The 22,442-nt window shown below is 38.7% G+C and overlaps 1 protein-coding gene across 1 annotated transcript in view; it reads left to right on the top strand.

The window, feature by feature from the left end:
* Positions 1–22,442, top strand: part of LOC124783390 (lysosomal alpha-mannosidase-like) — a 99,064-nt gene that overhangs the window by 66,113 nt on the left and 10,509 nt on the right. Inside the window, exon 15 of the mRNA XM_047254017.1 lies at positions 12,920–13,171. Within this exon, the coding sequence (XP_047109973.1) occupies positions 12,920–13,171 (252 nt within the window). The remainder of the gene's footprint in view (positions 1–12,919; positions 13,172–22,442) is intronic.

Here is a 22,442-nt window from a genome sequence, read left to right as displayed (position 1 = left end):
CTGTGAAATTTGTTTTTGAAACAATTCCCACCCATTAGCAGTGTAGATGTTTCGAACAGTTGTTGTTCTTGACTGCCACTCAGTAGTTTTTGTCCATTTTGCTGAAGCATTTTGATTTACAAAGTTACTCCAAAATTTTTTCAGCTGTTGCCTCTGGGTTAACTTCATGTTGATTGTATTTATTGAGTCTCACATAGCCCACACACATACAAATACTTTCATTTACTACAGGAAGCAATACAGATCTTAAGCACCATCCATTGGTTCCTGGATTGGATCACTGACTTCAAGAGATAAAAACTTGATTTAAAGCTCTCAGGCATCCAGCTGGGTGGTAGTGTTAAGATATCATGACATTTCAATGAATGTCATACACATTATCTTCTGGTGAAGCATTGATATTTGCAGATGTGCCAATATTTATTTTAGTGGTGCACACTCTCCACCTAACTGCAAGCAGCTGGGTCTGGTAGGGGGTGGGGGTGCAGTGATGGGTGGTCTGGCTTTGCTTGAATCTCTGTATGAATGTGTTGGATGCGTTTTGCATGTTGAGCAGCACTGGTTGCACTCTTATTGTATTGCAGCTAATGTGGCATTCCACACTGAACTAAGTTCATAAACTTCATCCTTATTGATGAGGTTCTTTCTATGGATTCGTTGATAATGATGTCACAGTAGCTGGTTTCTCAGCACAGCAAATTGGTGATCTTGATTTTAGAAGTGTGATCTTCATTTATGCTCTTTTCTACCATTGCAGATTCCTCTGTTTGTCCCAGTCTTATACACCTGATGTGTTCCTCACAGCATTTTAATATACAGTACTGTGTTTGCCCAGTCTGCATTCACATAGGATGCTGTATGTCCCTGCCAGTTTTGGTGGGTCTATCACAGAGCAGCACCTTAGGCAGCGGTTGGATGATGGTTTTGATGATGCATTCACAAAGCAGCCTTGCCTTGCAGTTTTGGCTGAAAGCAGCCTCCAAGTAAGGAAGGAACGCAAGTCTCTTGCCTCCTTCACCTTCTTACATGTTTTCTGCATATTTTCTTGAAGGCTATCTAATCTGTGATACACTATATCCATAAATATTTATATCCATAAATAAAGGCCTGCATGCATTTTCTCTCTATACCTTGCATAGTGTGGTGTAAAATCTGACTTCTTCTTTATTAGTACATTCAAGAAAGGGGACATGCTTTCTCCTCTACTTCCATTGTGAATGCAGCATTTGTATGAATGCTGTTAAGGTGGTCGAGAAACTTGTTCGCACCTGTCTCCCATGTTCCCACACCACAAATGTATCATCAGCACAGTCAAAGAAGTGCTTGTGGTTTTTAATGGGCAGTTTGAAGTGCCACATCCTCAAAACAGTCCATGTAGAGATTTGAAATCCTAGGTGCCAGTAGGGATCCCATGGCACCACGATCAAATTGTTCACAAAACTCCCTGTGGTATTCAAAAAAGGTGGCAGTCAGTGTATGCATGCTTAAAAAGGTTAACGATTTGCAGCTCAAAGTATTGAGCTAAGAGCGACAAGGAGCCTTGGAGAGGTATTTTCCTGAAGAGTGATATAACATTGAAGTTCATAAGCAGCTCATCCCTCTGCAGTCACATACCACACAGAACTTTCACAGAATCAGCCAGGTTTCTTTTACAAAGGTGACTGCAGTGTCTCACAAGAGATTCTAGAAGTGTAGCAAGATGTCTGGTGGACCCACAATTGTGTGAGTTAATGGCACTGAGGACTGGCCACTGAGGCACCCTTCCTTGTGGATTTTTGGAAGTCCATAAAGGTGTGGTACAGCTGGCACCTGAGGATACAGTCATTTCTTCACTTTCTCTGCTAATTCAGAGCTCCTCAACACAGCAACATTGTCCTGGTCATGGTCATGGTTGTGTCCTCCTTGAGCTTCTTGTAGGCTGAGTCTTATAGTGGAACATCAATTTTGTGATAGTAGCCATCGGTACACATTAGCATCATCACATTCCTTTGTCTGCAGGTAGGACTATCCTACATCTATGTCAATGGTCCGCAAACCACCTGACAGTTTGTGGTGAAGGGTACTTCTGGTACCACTGTCTGTTCCCCCCCCCCCCCCCCCCCCCCCGCCCCCCATCATCATCCCTGCGCCAATCGTAAATGGCATGGGGAAAGAATAATTGTAGTAAACCTCTCTAAACTCTAATTTCTCAAATGTTCTCATTGTAGTCACTTTGGGAGATGTATGTCAGAGGAAGTAATGTGTTGTCCAACTCTTCCTGGAATGTACTTTCTCAGAATTTCATTAGGAAACCACTCCATGATGCACACTGCTTTTCTTGTAGCATCTGACGCTGGAGTTTGTTGAGCATATCTGTAAAGCACTTGCATTGACTATATGACCTTGTGATGAAACAGACTGCTGTTTGTTGGATCTTCTCTCTCTCTCTCTTCTATTAATCATACCTGGTAGGTGCCCCATTGTGGTGAGTAATATTCAAGAATCATCTGGACATGTGTTTTGTAAAGTCACTTATTTTGTATATCGGTTACATTTCCGTAATACTCTTCCTACGAATCTCAATCTAGCATCTGCTTTTCCTACTACTTGTTTCATATCATCACTGTTTCCAGGAATTTATCACTGATGGTGTAGTTATTATTAAGGGAGGGCAGCTGGAATTAAGATGGCGCCGATAGGAAAGTGTAGTGACGCTTCTCTCTCGTTAAAAAGGCAAAAAATGAACAGTTCTTCGTGTAGAGAATGTAAAAAGCGTGTGATGAAGGGTATTCTGTGTATCAAATGCAACTTCTGGTTACACGAAAAGTGCGCGAAAGTAAATCTAAAGTTCGTCAGCGATGATTTTCCGTGGACATGTCACGGTTGTTTACGTGACGAAACGGCCGATCTTGTAAGTGCAGTTGATAAAAAAAACGAAATTATAAAGTTACTACGAAGTGACATTGAGGCATTAAAAACCGAACTTTCAACCATCAAGAAAGAAAACGATACATTAATACAAGAAAAGAAGTCCTGTGTGTGTAAAAGCCATCAAACGGAAAAGCAAGAAGATCGCGAAAATACGAATGACCGATCGTACTTTAAAAACAACATTTCAAGTGTTCCCGTTGATGTCTCGGTAAACTCAGTAAGCCAAAAACCGGAAGATAAATATAAATGGAAGGTGGTGACATACAGCAAAAGGAAAAACAAGGCGACAGATACGCAACAAAAGGAAAATGACTTTTTAATAATTGGCGATTCGCTGCTGAAGAATATCGCTGTCCCCAATTGCAAGATCGACGTACGACCTGGCATTAGAACGCATCAACTCGGTAAACATTTTAAAAATATGGTAAATGCAAGACAAGATACTACAGAACCAGATTCTGAAACCAGACATAACTATAATGGGGTGTTTATACATGTTGGGACGAATTCGTTAAGGAGCAGCAGTGAGGAAGAAATGGCAAGCGAAACAAGAAACATGATTCGTACTGCAAGAAATATGTATGCAGGATCTCGTCTGATACTTAGCGGAATCATAAACAGAAGGTCGGTGAGTGAAAAATATATCGCCAAAATAAACTGTGCTCTTAAAGAACAATGTGATCGTCTTGGGGCAATTTTTATAGACCCAAACAAATTCCTATGTAAAAACTCACTAGCGAAGGATGGCTTGCATTTAAATAGACTGGGGTCTGTAACGTTCAGCAGAATGTTTGCAGATGTCTGCAAAATCATTAGATGCAAGGGAAACTAATATGGCCTGAAGGGGATGAAAAATCGTACACTCCAGCTGGAAAAGAAAATTATAAGCACCATACAAAAAAAGACGATACTAAAGAATTTGCCCCAGAATACAGCTCACAACATGTAAACCAACAAAATAAAAATTACATAAAAGTACTTCATCAAAATATTCAATACTTTGGTAACAAAAAATTAGAAGCAGAAGTACTCCTGAGTGAAGTAAGACCAGACATATTATGCATAAGTGAACATGGACTAACTGAAAGTAAAATACATAATGTGGCAGTAAAGGACTACAAACTAGCTAGTTACTTCTGCAGATCTAAATATAAGGGTGGTGGCGTTTGTATATATATTAAAACAGGTACTCTTTCAAAGAATGTAAACAGTGAAGCTGCTACATTTCCCATAGCTAGAGAAAAAGACTTTGAAGTTACTGGTATAGTGGCAGAAGATTTTAGAGTGTTTTGTGTGTACAGGTCACCATGTGGCAATATTAGCATCTTTCTAAAAAAAGTTGCTAGCTTATTGAGAATGAATATGAAGAGAAATCTTATTATATGTGGAGACTTCAACATTGACATGGGAAAAGACACAAAAATAAGACAGGATTTTGAAGAATTGTTAATACAGCATAACATGAAAGTGACAATAACTGCACCAACAAGAGTGACTTCACAAAGTGAGACAATTATTGACAACATAATTACTAATATGTGTACCTATGAGTCACATGTAGTTCAGACAGAAATATCTGATCATCATGGACAACTAATCAGCTTTTGCAGAAGTAATGACACAGTATCAGAACCAAAACAAACAACCAAAGAAATTAGGATCATCAGTGAACAAAATATCAACATCTTTAGAACAATGTTAAGTAAGGAAACCTGGAATGAAATCCTACAGGCCCAGAGTGTAAATGAAAAATATGATGCATTTATTTCAACAATTAAGTACCATTTTAATGTAGCATTTCCCAAAGTAAAGAGACAAGAAAGGCATCAAGATCAAACACAGTGGATTACGAGTGAAATACTAGAACAGCGAAGGAAGCTTCAGGATGTGAGACGGATGGGCGAAGCTGAAAACTATAAAATGTTAAAAAAGAAGTATAGAAAAACAATAAGAGAAGCGAAAGCAAGAGCAATTGACACCACTATAGCGAACTCAAAAAACAAGGCAAAGGCAGCTTGGAAGGCAATCAATGCTGAAAGAAAGGAAAAAGATGGGTCAAACAAAGAAGAAGGTATTAGGTCAATTAAAGTAGACAACACAGTGGTCACAGATGGTATGGAAATAGCAAACATACTGAATAATAACTATATCAGTGTAGTAGAAAACCTAAAATTGGAAAGAAATAGTCAAAAACAGAAGGGTATTAAGGTACCAAGAAGATCATGCAGTACTATGTTCTTAAGACCAGTCACGGAAGATGAATTGCGGAAAACTATACAGAAACTGAAGTCCAAGAAATCAGCTGGTGATGATGAAATATCAAATCATGTAATAAAGCTGGTATGTGAGGAGATAATAACACCACTGCTGAACATAGCAAACTGTTCTTTCAGAGATGCAATTTTTCCAGAAAAACTGAAGATAACGAAGGTAGTGCCAGTGTACAAGAAAGGGTGTAAGGATGATCCCAACAACTACAGACCAGTTTCACTGATATCAGGTTTCTCAAAAATCCTAGAAATGCTTATGTATACCAGATTAGTTAACTATTTGGACAAACATAACATTCTCATGACCTCACAACATGGTTTCAGAAAGGGTAAATCTACAGAATCAGCAATTGTCAGTCTAACAGAATACATTTTACAGTCCTTAGATGAGAAAAAGGTTGTCTCTGCAATGTTTCTGGATCTTTCAAAGGCATTTGACACCATTGACCATGAAATGCTGATACAAAAATTAAGCAACTATGGCATTCGGGGGCAACCAGGTGAATGGATAAAATCATACTTGTGCAACCGCAAGCAGTATGTATCATTAGGAAACTCATACCAATCAGAAACCCAATCCATCAAATATGGAGTGCCGCAGGGTTCGGTAATGGGGCCATTGTTATTTAATGTATTTGTTAATGATATAGGTGTTGAGGAGGAAGAAAAGAAAATATTGTATGCTGATGACATGACAATACTAAATAGTGACCAAAATATGGAACAGCTTGAGAGAAGAGCATACATATCTGCAAATGTCACAGCTCAATGGCTGTTGGAAAATGAACTGGTTATAAATCTAAAAAAGACTATGTATGCAGTGTTTAAAAACAAGGAAAAGGCTGTAGACATGGATTTAGAGGTTGACGGAACAAGGCTGGAAGAAGTAGAATCTGCTAGATTCTTAGGTATTCTTGTGGATAATGAACTGAAATGGAAAAAACATATTAATAATGTCTGTAAGAAACTGAGCTCTGTCATATTCTTAATGATGCAGCTATCACAGTATTCAGACAAGAACCTTCTGTGTACAGTGTATCATGGACTTTTCGAACCATACTTACAGTATGGAGTGACGGTGTGGGGAAACTCAAACAAACAAGAGACAAAACGAGTGTTCACATTACAAAAAAAAGCAATTAGGACCATTTTAAGAAGAAAGACCTCTGAAACATGCAGAAACTGTTTCAAGAATTTAGGTATCTTAACTTTTTCATCATTATATATATACAAAACAATAATGTACATCACAAAAGGTAGTGAGGACTGGATTACAAATGCTAGTGTACACACCCACAATACAAGAAAGAAGAATGAAGTACGGAGCATACCCCACCGACTGGCAATGCTAGAAAAAGGACCCCAGTACTCTGGTATCAGACTACTAAGAAGTCTGCCCAAAACCTTGCAAGATAGTGTACTTCACAATGAATTTACAAAGAAACTTAAAGACTATCTCATTGAAAAAGAGTTTTACAGTGTTGCAGAATACTTATGCCATTAAATTTGTATATATTGTTACTCATTATCAGTGATGTAAAAATGTAAGCTAAAGGTGTAGAAAAATAATTGATAAAGAATTTTAATACTTTGACATGTCCTATATTACACGTACATTTACTGTACATGATGTAATCTTACAGGATCAAATAAAATTCAATTCAATTCAATTCAATTCAATTCAATTCAATTCAATGCACAGTTATGTATTTCTTCTCCTGTGTGCATGCAGTATGCTACATATATTTACATTCAGTATCAATTGCCAGTCCCTGCACCATTCGTCAATCATATGAAGATCCTTTTTTAAATCACTACAGTCTTCTGCCATTGCTGCCTTCTAATAGACAACTGCATCATCTGTGAATAGCTTTCTGAAGCTTCTGACGTTTCCTATTAGATCATTTATATATTCTGTAACAGTAATGGTCCAATCAGACATTGTTGGGGTATTCCTGAAAGTACCTTTACAGCTTACAATTTTGATGAAACAGACTGCTGTTTGTTGGATCTTCTCTCTCTCTCTCTCTCTCTCTCTCCCTCTCTCTTCTATTAACCATACCTGGTAGGGGTCCCATGGTGGTGAGTAATATTCAAGAATCAGCTGGACATGTATTTTGTAAAGCCACTTATTTTGTGGATCAATTACATTTCCTTAATACTCTTCCTATGAATTTCAACCTAGCATTTGCTTTTTCTAGTACTTGTTTTATATCATCATTCCCCTTACAGTTGCTCTAGATGGCTACTCCCACATATTTTACAGCAGATACTGTTTCCAGCAATTTGTCACTGATGGTGTAGTTGTACTGTAGTGGATTTCGTTTTCCTGTGCTCATGCAGTATGCTACATATATTTACATTCATTGTCAACTGCCAGTCCCTGCACCATTTGTCAACCATCTGAAAGACCTTTTTAATGCCTTCTAGTAGACAACTGCATCATCTGTGAATAGCTTTCTGGAGCTTCTGAGATTTTCTATTAGATCATTTGTATATTCTGTAAGCAGTAATGGTCCTATCACACATCGTTGGGTATTCCTCAAAGTCCCTTTACATCTGCCAATTATGTTCCATTAAGAACAACATGTTTAGTTCTCTCTGCAAGAAAGTCTTGAATATAGCTGCATATCTGGTCCCATACTCAATAATCTCACATTTTTCCTCTAAATGGCAGTGCGGGATGGTGTCAAGTGCCTTCCTGAGGTCTAAGAACACAGCATCATCCTGAGTGCTGATGTCTACAGAACTATGGCTATCATGGAGGAACAGAGTAAGCCGAGTTTTGCAAGATCCCTGTTTGCAAAATCTGTGTTGATTTTTGTATAGGAGATTTTGCTCTCAAAAATTATCATAATATGTGAGCATCAAGTATACTGCACAATTCTACAACAGCAGTATAGGCCTATGCATCTGTCTTCTTGCAAACAGGCATGACTGCATTTTCTTCCAGTTGCTATGTACTCTTTGTTGCTCCAATAATCTATGATAAGCTGCTGGTAGTAGGGGGGAAAGTTCTTTCGCATAATCTCTGCAGAATTTTACAGATATTTCATCTAGTCCTGATGCCTTTCCACTACTATGCAATTGTAGCTGTTTTTCTATTCTACGACAACTTATCTCAATATCTTCCACTCCAATGTTCATACGAGGGACCATATTATGATATTCGATGATGAATCAATTTCAGAAGACTGAATTAAGTATTTTGGCCTTCACTTTGTCATCTTCCATTTTGCTGCCACTGTGGTCACTGAGTGACTGAATAATGATTTTGATCCATGTACTGACTTTACCTAAGCCCAAATGATTTACAGTTTTTAGTTGAATTGGCTGGCAATATTTTACTTACAAACTCATTGTACACTTCTCTCATTGCATTGCATATAGAGCATGTCTTACCTTTTAAGAGAGACCCAACAATTCTCCACTGAATAATGGAGGTCAAGAAATTTGCATCCAGTACCATCAAAGAATCATTTGAGCCTCTGGCTTAGACCTTCTACTCTGTTTCAAATTAGAGGACTGTGAACTAATCTGAGTATGATGCTACAAGCAGTGAGTATGGCCTGCACCCCACATGTGATGATAGCTACCTTCATCAACTTAGCCATCCACTGAACGCAAGCAGCAAGCATTGTTCGTAACAACACAGTTAAGATTTGTAGCCAGTTATTCCCAGCGCACTTGTGTACTCGTCAACCACCAGCAGAGCCTCCTCCATGATTCAGATGAGAGTGCCCTTGCCCCCCCCCCCTCTCCGATCCCCTCCCCAAAATGGCCCCTGAGCAAACATACCAAGTCCGCTCTGGCATTCTTTCCCAACCTGAGTATCTCCATAATGCATGTAATTTTGGAGCTCCCAATGACAAGCACACCCACCCTCTGCACTTTTCTTGTCTGTGCAATGTCAACATCATCTCTCAGTGATCAGAGACCCTCCCATTTCACCACAGTCAGGTTTGATTTCAGAAGACCGAACTTGTCAATAACCCTGCAGATTTCCTCATCTAATCTTCCCTGCTTCTTTCTTTAGAAAGCCTTGAATTCATTTCTCTGTGCCACTAATAATATCTCATTTCAGTATGGATATCAGGATATGTGCAGAGTTCAGCCCTTTTGTGATGACCTAAATGGTAGCTGAATCCAGTTTTTCTTGCTAAAGTTTACAACAGCTCTCACATTACTCATCTCTCTATTCATAGTCTAAGTCCCAATAACCTGCTGAATTTGCTGAGCTGTTGTACAGCAGTACACTGTTTCTGTACTTTACTGTTGGAATAAGAGCTGCAGTCTGCTTTCTCCTAAGTGCGTGCTGGTACTGCCCCTGCAATCTGTAATGGGATGTAACAGAGTACAGAGCATTCTTTCCCAACTTTTTCTGTGTGAAGTGAATGTGCCCCATTATGATAGCTATGCCCATCCATTGTAATGTCTGGTCTGTTTTCTTTGATTTCACCTGGTGCTGTAGTTGTGAAAACAGTGGCAGTATGTTCTCAAATCATTGACACTGTTGATGGAAAGCCAGTGTGCTTAGTTATTTTGCTTTCCTGATGCATTCTTTCTGCAGATATCAGAAGATGCAGAGCATCCCCTCACCTTAGAGGTGCCACAAGTGTGAATGTAGACTTCCCCAAAATTTTCTACTGATGCACAGCTCTCTGGTTCTCAGCCAGGAGGTAGCATTAAGATATCTCATCGTTTTGACAAGCACCATACTCAACAATTTCTGTCTAAGTGTCAAGATTTGTGGATGTCTCAATGCTTATGCTAGTGGTGCACCCTCTCCACCTGGCTGCACACAGCTTGGTCCTGTCTGGCTGGCAGGCATGGAGATGGTGGTGCAGTAGTGGGGGTGCCATGTGGGCTGGCAGTGTGCTCCAATCTCTGAATGGACATTCTTGATGCATCTTGTGAGCTGTGCAGTGCTGCGAGTGCTCTTGTTGTATTGCACTTAACACAGGATTCCAAATCACACTAAGTTGGTAATCTTTGTACTTGTTGACAAGGTTCTCAGGGATTTGTATTTCTGTTTTCGTAATAATGGTGTCCCAATTGCTTAGCATTGCAACTTTGTTTTCTCGAAGTCAAAAATGTGATCTTCATTTGTTCTGGTCCCTGTCACTGCTGATTTCTCTGTGCATCCCATTCCTACACACCTAATGCGTTACCCATAACATTTGCAAAATACGGTGCTGTGTTTGTCCGATGCACTGGCAACCATATTTATATATGATGCAATGTACCCATGGTGCATTCAGCTTTGTTGGGTCTTTCACAGAGCAGAGCACAGATTAGAATGGTGTAGAAAAAAAGAAAAGATGCAGTCAAAAGAGTAATACAGAATCCTTCAATGACTAACACTGCAGAATCCTTTTGAAAGATCACTCACAAAATGGCAAGAAATTCTCGTCAGATGCAACAGCTGTTAGTGCAGCCAAAGGTAATATACAAACACTCATGAGTAACATATGAACTGAAATTGAGGGTAGCTGAAGAAAAGCAGAGATGATGAACTCTGTTTTCAAATGTTTCCTTCCCCAGTTTAATTTCCACACCACTGGAAAGATGAGTGATATACATATTAGTGTTGGTGGCAATGAGAAATAGCTGAATTTGCAAATATTTATAAGGTTCCAGGACCAGATGGAATCCATATCAGACTCTATACAGAATTTGTGGCTTAGTTAGCCTCTCTTTTACTGATAATGTGGTGTAGATGTCTCAAAAGAGAACTAACCCCATAGTTTGGAAGGAAGCAGGGGTCACATTCACTTACAATTACTATCCAACATCATTGAAATTCATCTGTTGTAGAATCTTAGAATATATTATGAACTCAAATACAATGTGATTTGTCAAAGAGAATGATCTCCTCATGTCAACTAGAATGGATTTAGAAAACGTTGGTCATGTGAAACCCAAATAGCATTTTTTGCATGTGACATCCAAAACTCATATGGAAAGATATATGTGTTTGTTCTTTCTGTGCACTATACGAGATTGGAATAATAGAGAATTTTAAAGGTGATTTTATGAACCCTCTGCCTGGCACTTAAAAGCGATTTGCAGAGTATGTAGATGTAGATGTGGAAAAAGCCACTAATCATGGCAGTCATTTTCATAAAGCATTTGATTCAGTACTACACTACCACTTATTAATGAAAGTATAGTCACGTTGGGGTATCAAACAAAATTTGTGACTGGACTGAACATTTCTTGACAGGGAGGACATAGCCTATTACCTTGGATGGAGAGTCATTTTCAGATTAGACGTAACTTCATGCGTATCCCAGGGAAATGTGATAAGACACTTGCTGTTCATTTTGTATATTAATGATGTAACAGACCATATTAATAGTAACCTCAGACATTAAGTAGATGGCACAGTTATTTATAACAAAATGCTATCTGAAAGAAAGTTGCGTAAGTATCCAGCAAGTTCTTCATTATTTTTCACTGTGGTGCAAATTTTGACAACTTGCTTTAATTGTTCAAAAATGTAATTTTGTGCAGACTGTAAAATGCAAGATATTGTAATCTGTGACTATAAGGTCACTATACAACAAATGAAATTAGTCAACTCATACAAACACCTGGCTGTGACTTGTGAGGCCATGACATGTATTGTTCACATAGGTTCAATTGAAGGTGAAATATATGACATACTTTGGTACATTGGTAGGATACTAGGAAAATGGAGTCAGTCTCAGCAATAATTTGCTTACAAACTGTAAAGAACCAGTATTAAGTGAGGAATCTAGGACTATGCTACTGCTGCCTGCATATCACTCACGGATTTCAAAACAGTCTACTGAGGCAGTTGTAACGTATTAATTCCATTGCTTAATGAGTAAAATACTATGCTTTTATAATAGCCTAACAGAGGTAAAAATGTAATAGTAAACTGTGATAATCTCAGAAATTTCCATTAAACTCAGTGGATAAAATTAATGGTTAATAGACAGAAAAAATGATATGTTTTACTTTGTTCTTGATAGATGATTTCACCTATACTATTTCACATAGACAGTTCATCTTTGTCCTGTAGAAATGCCACAGTGAAAACTGTATCAGCTACCTTGCTACTTTAAATGTGTAATCAAATTAGTAATTTTTTTTACTACCATTTTTATATGCAGAGAAATCATTACACTATAACAGAGGATGAAAGACCTTTTTCAAAGTAATAGCTTCCATCCAACTTTTATTATTTTCCTCTGGAGGCTGTGCAAACACAAATAGTATATACAGTTAGCAGTATAAAGATAGTTAATTGTTAATGCAGCTTAGATAATTATTTTCTGATTGCTACTGCTCTCTGTTAATGAATACATTACTTATTACTTATATGTGAATGTTTTATTTCATAATGCAATCTGTGTTCTCAGTGATTTAATAAGTTAATAAATTTAATATTTGTATGAATATCTTACAACATAGAAGTAAAATTAGTTAAATATTTGATTGCCATGTAAAAATTTAAAGGTACATTGTGAATCATCCACATTACTTTTAGAAATGATGCACTGACTAGCAGTTTTTTATTCTTGTTGTTTAACCAGTTTACTTGGATTTGTTACTGTGACTTTCATCTACTGAACTCATCTGCAATGATAACTTTATTTATTTTGGACCTTTTAAGGTGAATCACGCATGAAATACTATCATTATGAATCATTTATTTTTTTATGTTGTCCTGTAATAATAGCTTACTACACACTCTAAATGCAATACAGGTCCATCGTAGGCTGCTTAGTGATGATGGAATGGGAGTTGGCGAAGCATTAGTTGAACCGGCATTTGGCAAGGGTATAGTTGCGAGGGGTAAACACTGGCTACTGGCTGGCAGCATAACAGGTAATGGTGGACAGAGCCTGGCAGCTCAAGAGCGTAAATTGGCACAGAAGAAGCTCTTATCTCCATGGGTTCTTCTCAGTGATGCTAGCAACACTTTATTCACAGACTGGGCTAATTCACATGTAACGCAGGTCTGTATAAAATAAGTTTCTTTATGTACATTTAACACATACTTTATGATAGTTTATCATTATTTGCAGGGTGTTTACAAAATAAGTCTAATTTCTTTACAGGAGATAGTACTGGTCAAAACTGGATAGAAGTCACAACACACACACCCAAAAAAAAAAAAAAAGAAAAAATGCTTGTCAAGTTAAGAGCCACTCTCTGTAATTACCATCTATTTGTTGACACTCCAAGAGGTGCTCATTATGGACACCTACCACTCATTCATACATATACTTCAGCCTTCCTCCTCAAAGAATCATGAACTCATGTGAACATACCTGGCTACCCTCAGATTTGGTCACATGCACAGGAAACATGCTCCTGTAATGTGTGCACATTGTTGATGGGTGTGTAACATATACCAGTGCCTTTAAATGTCTCAATAGCCACAAAACTACAGGGCTAAGGTCAGGTGAAAGGGGAGGCCCTGTTGCTGGACCTTCTCGACCAATCCACCACCCAATAGAAGTTTTTGTTGGGTGATTTCATACAACACATGAAAGAGTGGGCTTCAAACCCCATCATGCATGAATCACATCCTTCACTTTTTTGCAAGAGTAGAATTCTCCAACATTTGGTAATTTGTCACACACAGATTGGTGATAAAGAGCACCTGTTAACATGTCTGTCATCCACAATTCCTGGTTCACACACACTGACACTAAAGCACAGCTGATGACTTGACACCAAGATCACCTGAGGCTTTGCAGCTTCTTCCTGCATGTGGTTATTGTGATAATACAGGGTGATTATAATTAAAGTTAAACTTTCAAAACGCTCTAGAAGTAACACCACTGATCGGAGTGACATCAAATTGCAATGGAATATTAGCTGAGAATGGGGAAAATGTTGGCAGAAGAAAAAAAATAGTGTGAAAATTGATCAACAGATGGTATTGTATGTGTCAGAATACATAAATGAAAACACCTGTCATGTGCACGACTCATTAAAGTTAGTATAAACACGTTGGCTTTTCCTCCTTTCGTGTCTGCGATGTTCGCCATTACAGTCTCAAGCCAGGATCGCACTCTGCTTGTAAAGCTGTATTACAAGAATGATGACTGTGCGCATGTTGCTCTGAAGAAGTTCCAGACACTGGAGGGTTTGAAAAAAAGAGTTGGTCTGATGACAGCGTAGGTCTGGAGAAAATGATTCAGAAAGACAGTTTCTTTTGGTGTGCAACCTGGTAGAGGGAGGAAACGAATTGATTTGACGTCAGTGGAAGCAGTGGCCACAGCAATGCAGGAGGAGATGAGTGGTGATGTACAAATGTATAGTGCACAGAGAACTGCCCAAACATTGGACATATCCTTGAGCGCAGTGCATAAAATCCTACGAAACATCCTTCTTTGTATCCATTCAAAATTACCCATCTGCACAAGTTGCTTCATGTTGACCTGCCAGGAAGAGAGACCTTTTCCTTACAATTCCTTGCTCAAATGGAAGTGGACAATGATTGACCATGGAAGATTCTGTGGACAGACGAAGCCCACTTCCTTCTAACAGGATACGTCAGTACACAGAATTGTTGAATATGGACAACGGAAAATCCACACACAAATCAACCAGTACCACTTAATACTGAAAAGGTCACTGTGTGGTACAGGTTTACTGCATCATTTATCATAGGGCCATATTTTTTCGAAGAGACAGGTGCTTCTGGTTCTGTTACCTATATCGTCACTATGAGTGTCTTTTCCACAACCACATTTCCAGCTCTCCAACAGTGTGGATGGTGAATGGGATCATTTTTATGCAAGATGACGGACCTGCACACATTGTAAATCCAGTTAAGCAGCTGCTGAAGCATCATTTCAGAAAGCTAGAATTATCAGCCACCATTTCCCTATGGCCTAGCTGTCCTGATCACCTGATCTTAATCTGTGTGACTTCTAGCTGTGGGGCTATCTGAAAGATGTTGTGTTCAGTGTTCCGACTGCAAACTTAGCTGCATTGAAGGCACGCATTGCAGAACACATTCTGAATGTGATCCAAGAAACCCTTTGATCAGTTGTGGAACATGCTGTTTCTCAATTTCAACTTGTTGCAGAAAATGGTGGACAGCATATTGAACATATTTCGCGCCAGTCACACAGAAATTAATAATCTGATTTGTTTTTTATTGATGTTTTTTATGTAGTTTTTGGCCTCAAGACAACTGAAAACTGATCTGATTGATGCTTTTTATCCGGTTTTTGGCCTCCAGATAATTAAAAACTGATTTTCCCATCTGATGTGAAATGACCTTACCATGGTGGATGGGCTTACGTAACTAACAGTATCACACCTGTACACCCCATGCACACTGAGTAGTACAGTTTGTTTAACATCAAACATACACCTTAGGCATTGTTGTATGATTCATTTGTCATCTGTAGTTGACCATTATTAAATTATGATGCTTACAGCACCATCTATTGCTACATTTAGTAACTATTTATTTTTCTTCTGCCATAATCTTCCCCAATCTCCGATGATACTCCGTTGCAATTGGACATCATTCTGACCAGTGGTATTATTTCTACAGTGGTTTGAAACTTTAACTTTAATTATAATCGCCCTGTATATTAACCTACTCTGTGTGAATCTCACCTCATCCAGAAATAAAATGTAAGCTGAAAACTGTGCATCTTCAGCCCTCTGTTTTCAAATCCATTGGTAGAACTGTAATCTGTCATGGTCACTCTGTGACCTGCTTTGCACATGCTGTAAGTGATGTTTTTGACTGCTAGTGCTGAATTGTACACACAAAAGTGTGGTTTATGAGTTCAAAGCTACAATTTTACACACTCTTGTTTTAGGTTCATTGCAACACTTGCTTCTCCATATCCAGCATGCAGTGTGTGTGACGTCTACCATAATCCCTTGCCACTGTTTTGAACGATTCCATGTGTGGAAGTCACTGAAACAACCAGTTGCTTTTTTCTTCCAGATGGAATGCAGCACTGAGGGTGTTGTTTGATGTATGTGACATACACCTGTTCAGTGATACCACTGGTTAATCAATTAATAGAATACCTTGTCTGCCATTTCCTTTGTGGAATGACAGGACCCCATTTCACAACTTATGTTCTTCACTCTTTACAGAACCACTTATCTTTTTGTTCCAGCCAACCTCAAAACTATACACACAGAGTAGTTGAGGTAAGAGACAGTTGTACATGATATGTCTGATAACCACATCACAGTAAAAACCAATAAGGAATCGGGAATCAGCATTAAAAGGAAAACACCCTACACCAATACCAATGAGTATCATATGTTCACGACAAAAGTAAAATGGGCCATATCGCATAAGTGCTTTTTCTGGACATTCATCTCTCTATTTAAAAAACAGTCATAGGTTACACAACATTCTTCATTAAGAATGACGCATTTCACCTGGGTAGAGCATCATCAGGTTATCTCAAAATATAAGGGGTGGATGTCATTACAATTAATCTGGTATGGTCCTATCCCGGACTACTGTAACAGCAAAATAAGCTTCAAACACCAACTGGATAAAATTACACAGAGAAAAGTAATATAATTCCATTAAAAAATCAGAAATTTCCTGCCAAAAAGCACATGTCAAAGAAGGGATGACACAGAATAAAACATATTAAAAGGCAACCTATAAGGGAGGAAATATTAAAAGTTAATAAATAAAAGCACCAGGATCAGGCATGAGTAGAGAATGAAGGAGAAACCAAAAAATGTATATTACCTAATGGAGGCAATAATAGGCATACAGCCCAGAACAGAACCTCATATGCAAACTGTAAACACAGCTGTACACTAGAACGATGCCTGAGGCCCATCCATATTCACATATTGCAAAAAATAGGAGTTTAAGTCAATTATTAGGCTAATAGTAATGATAGGTGCCATGCAGCACTGTAATCAGGTGTACAGTGCGATAATGGCATAAAATTCAAATAGTAATGGACAAATTGAGAAATACATAAAATCATAATAGGGCATATGGGAACATACAAAATGCATGACTTTCTAGACTGAAGGCTATGTACAGAGACATAGAAAATCCTTATGCTCAAAAGTAGTGTAAAAGAATAATTAAGTAAAAAACATAGACCAATAAAATAAAGATTAGACACAAACATAAGGCTAAAAGTTAGCAATGCTAAAGAGGTCAAACACAATTGCATACACATGACAATTGATAAAGGCCCTGGCAGTTTTCAGATAATTAATAAGGAACATTATGCAACCTACGGCTGTTTTTTGAATAACAGCAATAATGTTACTATTCCACCATGCCAAAATGGGACAGAATAATTTGTCTCTCTCGCACTCTCTCTCTCTCTCTCTCTCTCTCTATCTCTATCTCTTCTCTCTCTCTCTCTCTCTCTCTCTCTCTCCGTGTGTATGTGTGTGTGTGTGTGTTTGTGTGTGTGTGTGTTTTTAGCACAGAAGCTGCCAAAGGTAAGAGCAGACATCACCAGCAGCAGTTTCTCTTGTACACAGTTTAGTGTTTTTCCTATGTGCTTCTGTGAAGAAATGAGTGAATTCTGTGTATGTATCTGGATTGATTTAGTGTTTAATAACACTTGGTAAGTGTTTGAATTTTTTTCTTGCATGATCTGGTGTCTAATTAACAGTAGTTGTTTGTATTTCTGTTTTAGTACTGTTATTTATTTTGCTGTGAGAGCTTATGCACTTTAAATCTGTAATGCAGAGCGAGAACTTTGTAGAACAGATTTCTGTATTTTTTTTTAAATTTTTTATCCGTATTTTGTATGCACCACAACCAGTAGTGCCACATTTGGATAATTTTATCTTTTGCTCTGGTCTGTTTATTCTTTCTCACCTACTCCTGACTGATTTTGTTAGTACATTCTTTTTTTGATGATTCTGTACAGTTTATACACAGCATGAAATGGATAGGGACTGTTCTTGTTATGTGCAGACACAGCAAGAAATGTCCACTGCATGAAAAAAACTTGAAACCACATACGCAACGGTTGATAGACTTCAGGTTGTTATTTGAAGCAATTGAAAGAGCTGCAACCCTGGAAACTCCACTGTCACTGTGTCATCCTGTGCAGAACATCTGAGCAATTTGTTCTCACACAGGGAGGAGTGGTGTATACCTCTGAGTGGAAGGTGGAAGTGAGAACTGGCCAGACAGCTGCCTCCTTACACTTTATCAACAGGTATGAATAACACATCTGAGCCAGCACAGGGTGCATGTTTTGGGGCAGTGGCTAATTTACCTACAAAGACTAGACAAGCCTGTAGAGTGGGTTTGCTGGTACACAAACTCCAGTATTAGGTGGGTGATGGAGCACTTCAGGAAAACAGCAGGACAGTCAAGAAAGAAGGCCAGTGTGCACACTGTATGTTTGCTGTGTTTGTTGAGAACTCTCCTCTGAGATTTGGAGGAAGCTCTGCCAGTGGCTACTGAATGCATTGTGTACCACTAGCTGAAAATCAGAGCTCATGCTGGCATACATGCACTTGCGCCTGCGTAGTGAGGCCATCCTTGTTTCCTTTAGGTGGTTGGCTGGGTTGGTGAAGGCAGCTAGCATCACACACAGGGTGCAGCCGCAGCTCAATATTTGCAGCATCCTAACCAGAGTCAATGGTAGTCCTCTGCTTTGGAGCTTAGTGGAAGGTGTAACCCAGACACTCAAGTGATGCTCTGGCTATCTTGGATGTGAAGTTTTCATTCTACAGTACCTCTTGTGGATTCTACAGCCACCGTCAATAGCTCAGGCATGCTCTACACAAGGGAAGCAGCTGCTTGGGTAGATGTGAATTTGTGATGTGCACTTGAGGGTTTTTTTTTACATTAGAGGAACACCTCCTTAGGATCAGTGATGAATTTCCTGACAAAATCAAAGAAAGGTCAGCCACAGCTCTCAGAGAACTTTTGTTGCTGTGGATTGGGAATAGGAAATATTTATGTGATGTTAGTAATCTACAGGAGCATCAATGGTAAGATCTCAGAATTAGTATTGCTTATTAAAAATAATTATGTCAAGATGGTACTAGAAACAGAAAGTTGCTGAAACCAAAAGTGAAATGCTACGGTAAATTCAGATTGTAGTAGATATCACAAGAATAGGTTAGAGATAAATTGAGGCAGTGTTTCATTGCTATAAGGAACTGATAATACCTACAAGTTTAATAGATTATGAATGTGTAACAATCTGGGTGAAGTTAAATATCATAGTTGAATCAAGTATGGTAATTGGAAGCCATCTATAGAACAGGAGAGCTATACAATAAAAATTTTGTTGTTAGAGACGGGGGTTCATGTAAAATAGTTGCGGATGCCTTGTATGAAAATTATTTCAACCAAATGGTTCAAGAATTTGAGAGGGCAAAACCTTAGGCTTCCTAGCAGCAAACAGATCCAAAGTGTCCAGTGCAGTGAACATAGAGGAGGGCATCACTGATCGTAATGCTGTGATATCATGAATGACCTTGAATGTTAGAAGGAACATTAAGAAAGTTAGAAAAATTCCACTGATCATTGCTGATTCTTCTGCCTTTTAGGAACAGTTTTCCACCCCTAGGGAAAGAGGGAGTCTCCAACCTCTGACTGCTCCTGCCCTCTTTGATAAGGACATTGGCAAAATGAGGATGGCTCCTTATACTGGAAGTCTTTGTACACCATTACTGATGATTTTTATTCAAAATTTAAGCAATGGTTTTGACTTTATCAGGGACCAAGGACAAGTTGACTACAAGTCAGAGATGCTTCCATGGTCCACAACCAAGGATCCTACAATCTTCAGTCTTCAATTACAATATCTTAGAGGTGTTTTATTCTGAACAGATAATATTTTTTAAAGATTTTAATGGTGAACCAATTTTTATTTGTTTGATTTTTTTTTTAATTACATAAAACCACTGTAACATAAAGCCACTGTACACTGAGGTGACAGAAGTCATGGGATAATGATATGCACATGTACAGATGGCAGTAGTATCATGTACACAAGGTGTAAAAGGGCAGTGCATGGGCAGAGCTTACTTTTTTACTCAGATGAATCATGTGAAAAGGTCCCAGTGTGAGATAGATGACGAACTTATCCTTTAGGACACAGTGGTAAAATCTGGCATCAGTGGGCTGTGGCAGAAAATGACCAACATAAATGACTTTGCTCACAGCACGACACTGCCTGCAGCACCTCTCCTGAACTCATGACCATATCATCTGGACTCGAGATGACTGGGATACCATCACCTGGACAGCTTAGTCACAATTTCAGCTTATGGTAGGGTTCAAGCGTGGCACACACCCCATGAAGCCATGAATCCAAGTTGTTAACAAGGCCCTGTGCAAGCTGGTGGTGGCTCCATAATGGTATGAGCTGTGTTTACATGGGATTGACTGGCTCCTTTGGTCTGACTGAACTGAGCATAGATTGAAAAGGGTTATGTTCAACTACTTGGGGACCATCTACAGCCATTAATGACTTCATGAACAATGGAATTGTTATGGATGACAATGCACCAAGTCACCGGGTCACAGTTGTTTGCAATTGGTTTAAAGAACTTTCTGGACAGTTCGAGTGAGTGGTCTGGTCTCCGAGATCATGTGACATGAATCCTATCAAACATTTATGGGTAATAATCGAGAAGTCAGTTCATGCACAAAATCCTGCACCAGCAACACTTTCGCAGTTATAGACGGCTGTAGAGGCAGCATGGCTCAATATTTTTGCAAAGGACTTAAATCAACATGTTGAGTTCATGTCATTTGGAGTTGCTGCACTCCACTGGGCAAAAGTAGGTCTGACACAATATTAGGAGGTATCCCATTGCTTTTCTCACCACACTGCATGGTGTCAAACAATAACTGAAAATGCTACCTCATTGAGGTAATAGTAGTTACTTACCAGACTTTTGAATAATAATAATATAATGGGTTAACATACATAGTTGTTTGTAAACTGTTATGAGCACAAGTGGGAAAGATGGACAGTCATAGCCTTTCTTGGTAAACATTCTTGCATCTGTCTGAAAGCTACAAAATGTGCAAATCACATCAGATAATTATTGAAAACTCTTATTACAAAAACAATGTTTCTTAAATTCCATTTACTTTTCTAAAGTACAATAACAATATTACCAGTTCCATAGACATTTCGTATTTCTGCATAGAACTGAAGGAGCTTACCGAGACACCAGCATTCATAAGGACAGGGTCCCTATGTGAGATCCATAACATGAAAATATACATTTAGTACATGGCTGCCTTAAATTCATGTGGGAGATTGTTGATTATATATACTGCAGAGGAACAAACAATTCTCTACATATGGTATATCTATCCTGTGTTTATTGAACAAATGCAGCTCTTTCTTTTAAAGATGATTTTGCTGTAACCAGCAGATATCAGGAGCAGTAAGTGTACTGCAAAGCCAGCTTAAAAATCCCCAGTTTATTAAATAGTGGGCTACAAGAAATCAATGAATAAACACTTCATATGATACATTTTTGAGCTAAAGAGCTAAAGGTATCATTTATTCTATACTGAACTTCCCCAAAACATTCTCCATTTGGTGAGTCTGTTCATAAGTAATAATTACTGAAACAAGTATCTATTTCAGGGTACCCTCCATTCAGAGGCTGTTGCATGCAGTGACCATTATTTTGATTTGTAAATAATACATTTCAGCTATCAGTTGTCCTTTGGAATTTTTATTGGCAAATCTAGATTTTGGCTAGCAACTAGCCATTCTCAATGCTAAGAACACAACAGGTACATAGATAGATGATGTCATAAAAATGTTGCAATTAATGGCTTAACTCATATGGTCTGTATGCTACATATCACTATTCTTTTTTGGTCAATGCAAGTAATGCCTGTTGGTCTGGCTTTGTACCCATTAAGAAAGTTTTACCCACCTGACGTAATTGAAATGATTTAATAATAACAGTGGAATAACGGACTCCCCCCCCCCCCCCCCCACTGTCCCCCCCCCCCCCCCCCGCCACCCCCACCCCCATGAACCATAGACCTTGCCACTGGTGGGGAGGCTTGTGTGCCTCAGCAATACAGATAGCCATACCATAGGTACAACCACAACAGAGGGGTATCTTTTGAGAGGCCAGACAAACGTGAGGTTCCTGAAGGGGGGCAGCAGACTTTTCTGTAGATGCAGGGGCAACAGTCTGGATGATTGACTGATCTGGCATTGTAACACTAACCAAAACATACTGTATGGTTAAATGATGATGGTCACCTCTTGGGTAAAATATTCCGGAGGTAAAATT

The sequence above is a fragment of the Schistocerca piceifrons genome, chromosome 1 (genome assembly GCF_021461385.2).
Source record: "Schistocerca piceifrons isolate TAMUIC-IGC-003096 chromosome 1, iqSchPice1.1, whole genome shotgun sequence".
NCBI classification, from domain to species: Eukaryota; Metazoa; Arthropoda; class Insecta; order Orthoptera; family Acrididae; genus Schistocerca; species Schistocerca piceifrons.
The sequence above is the reverse complement of the archived record's forward strand: the minus strand, read 5'-3'. Positions and strand labels throughout refer to the sequence as shown.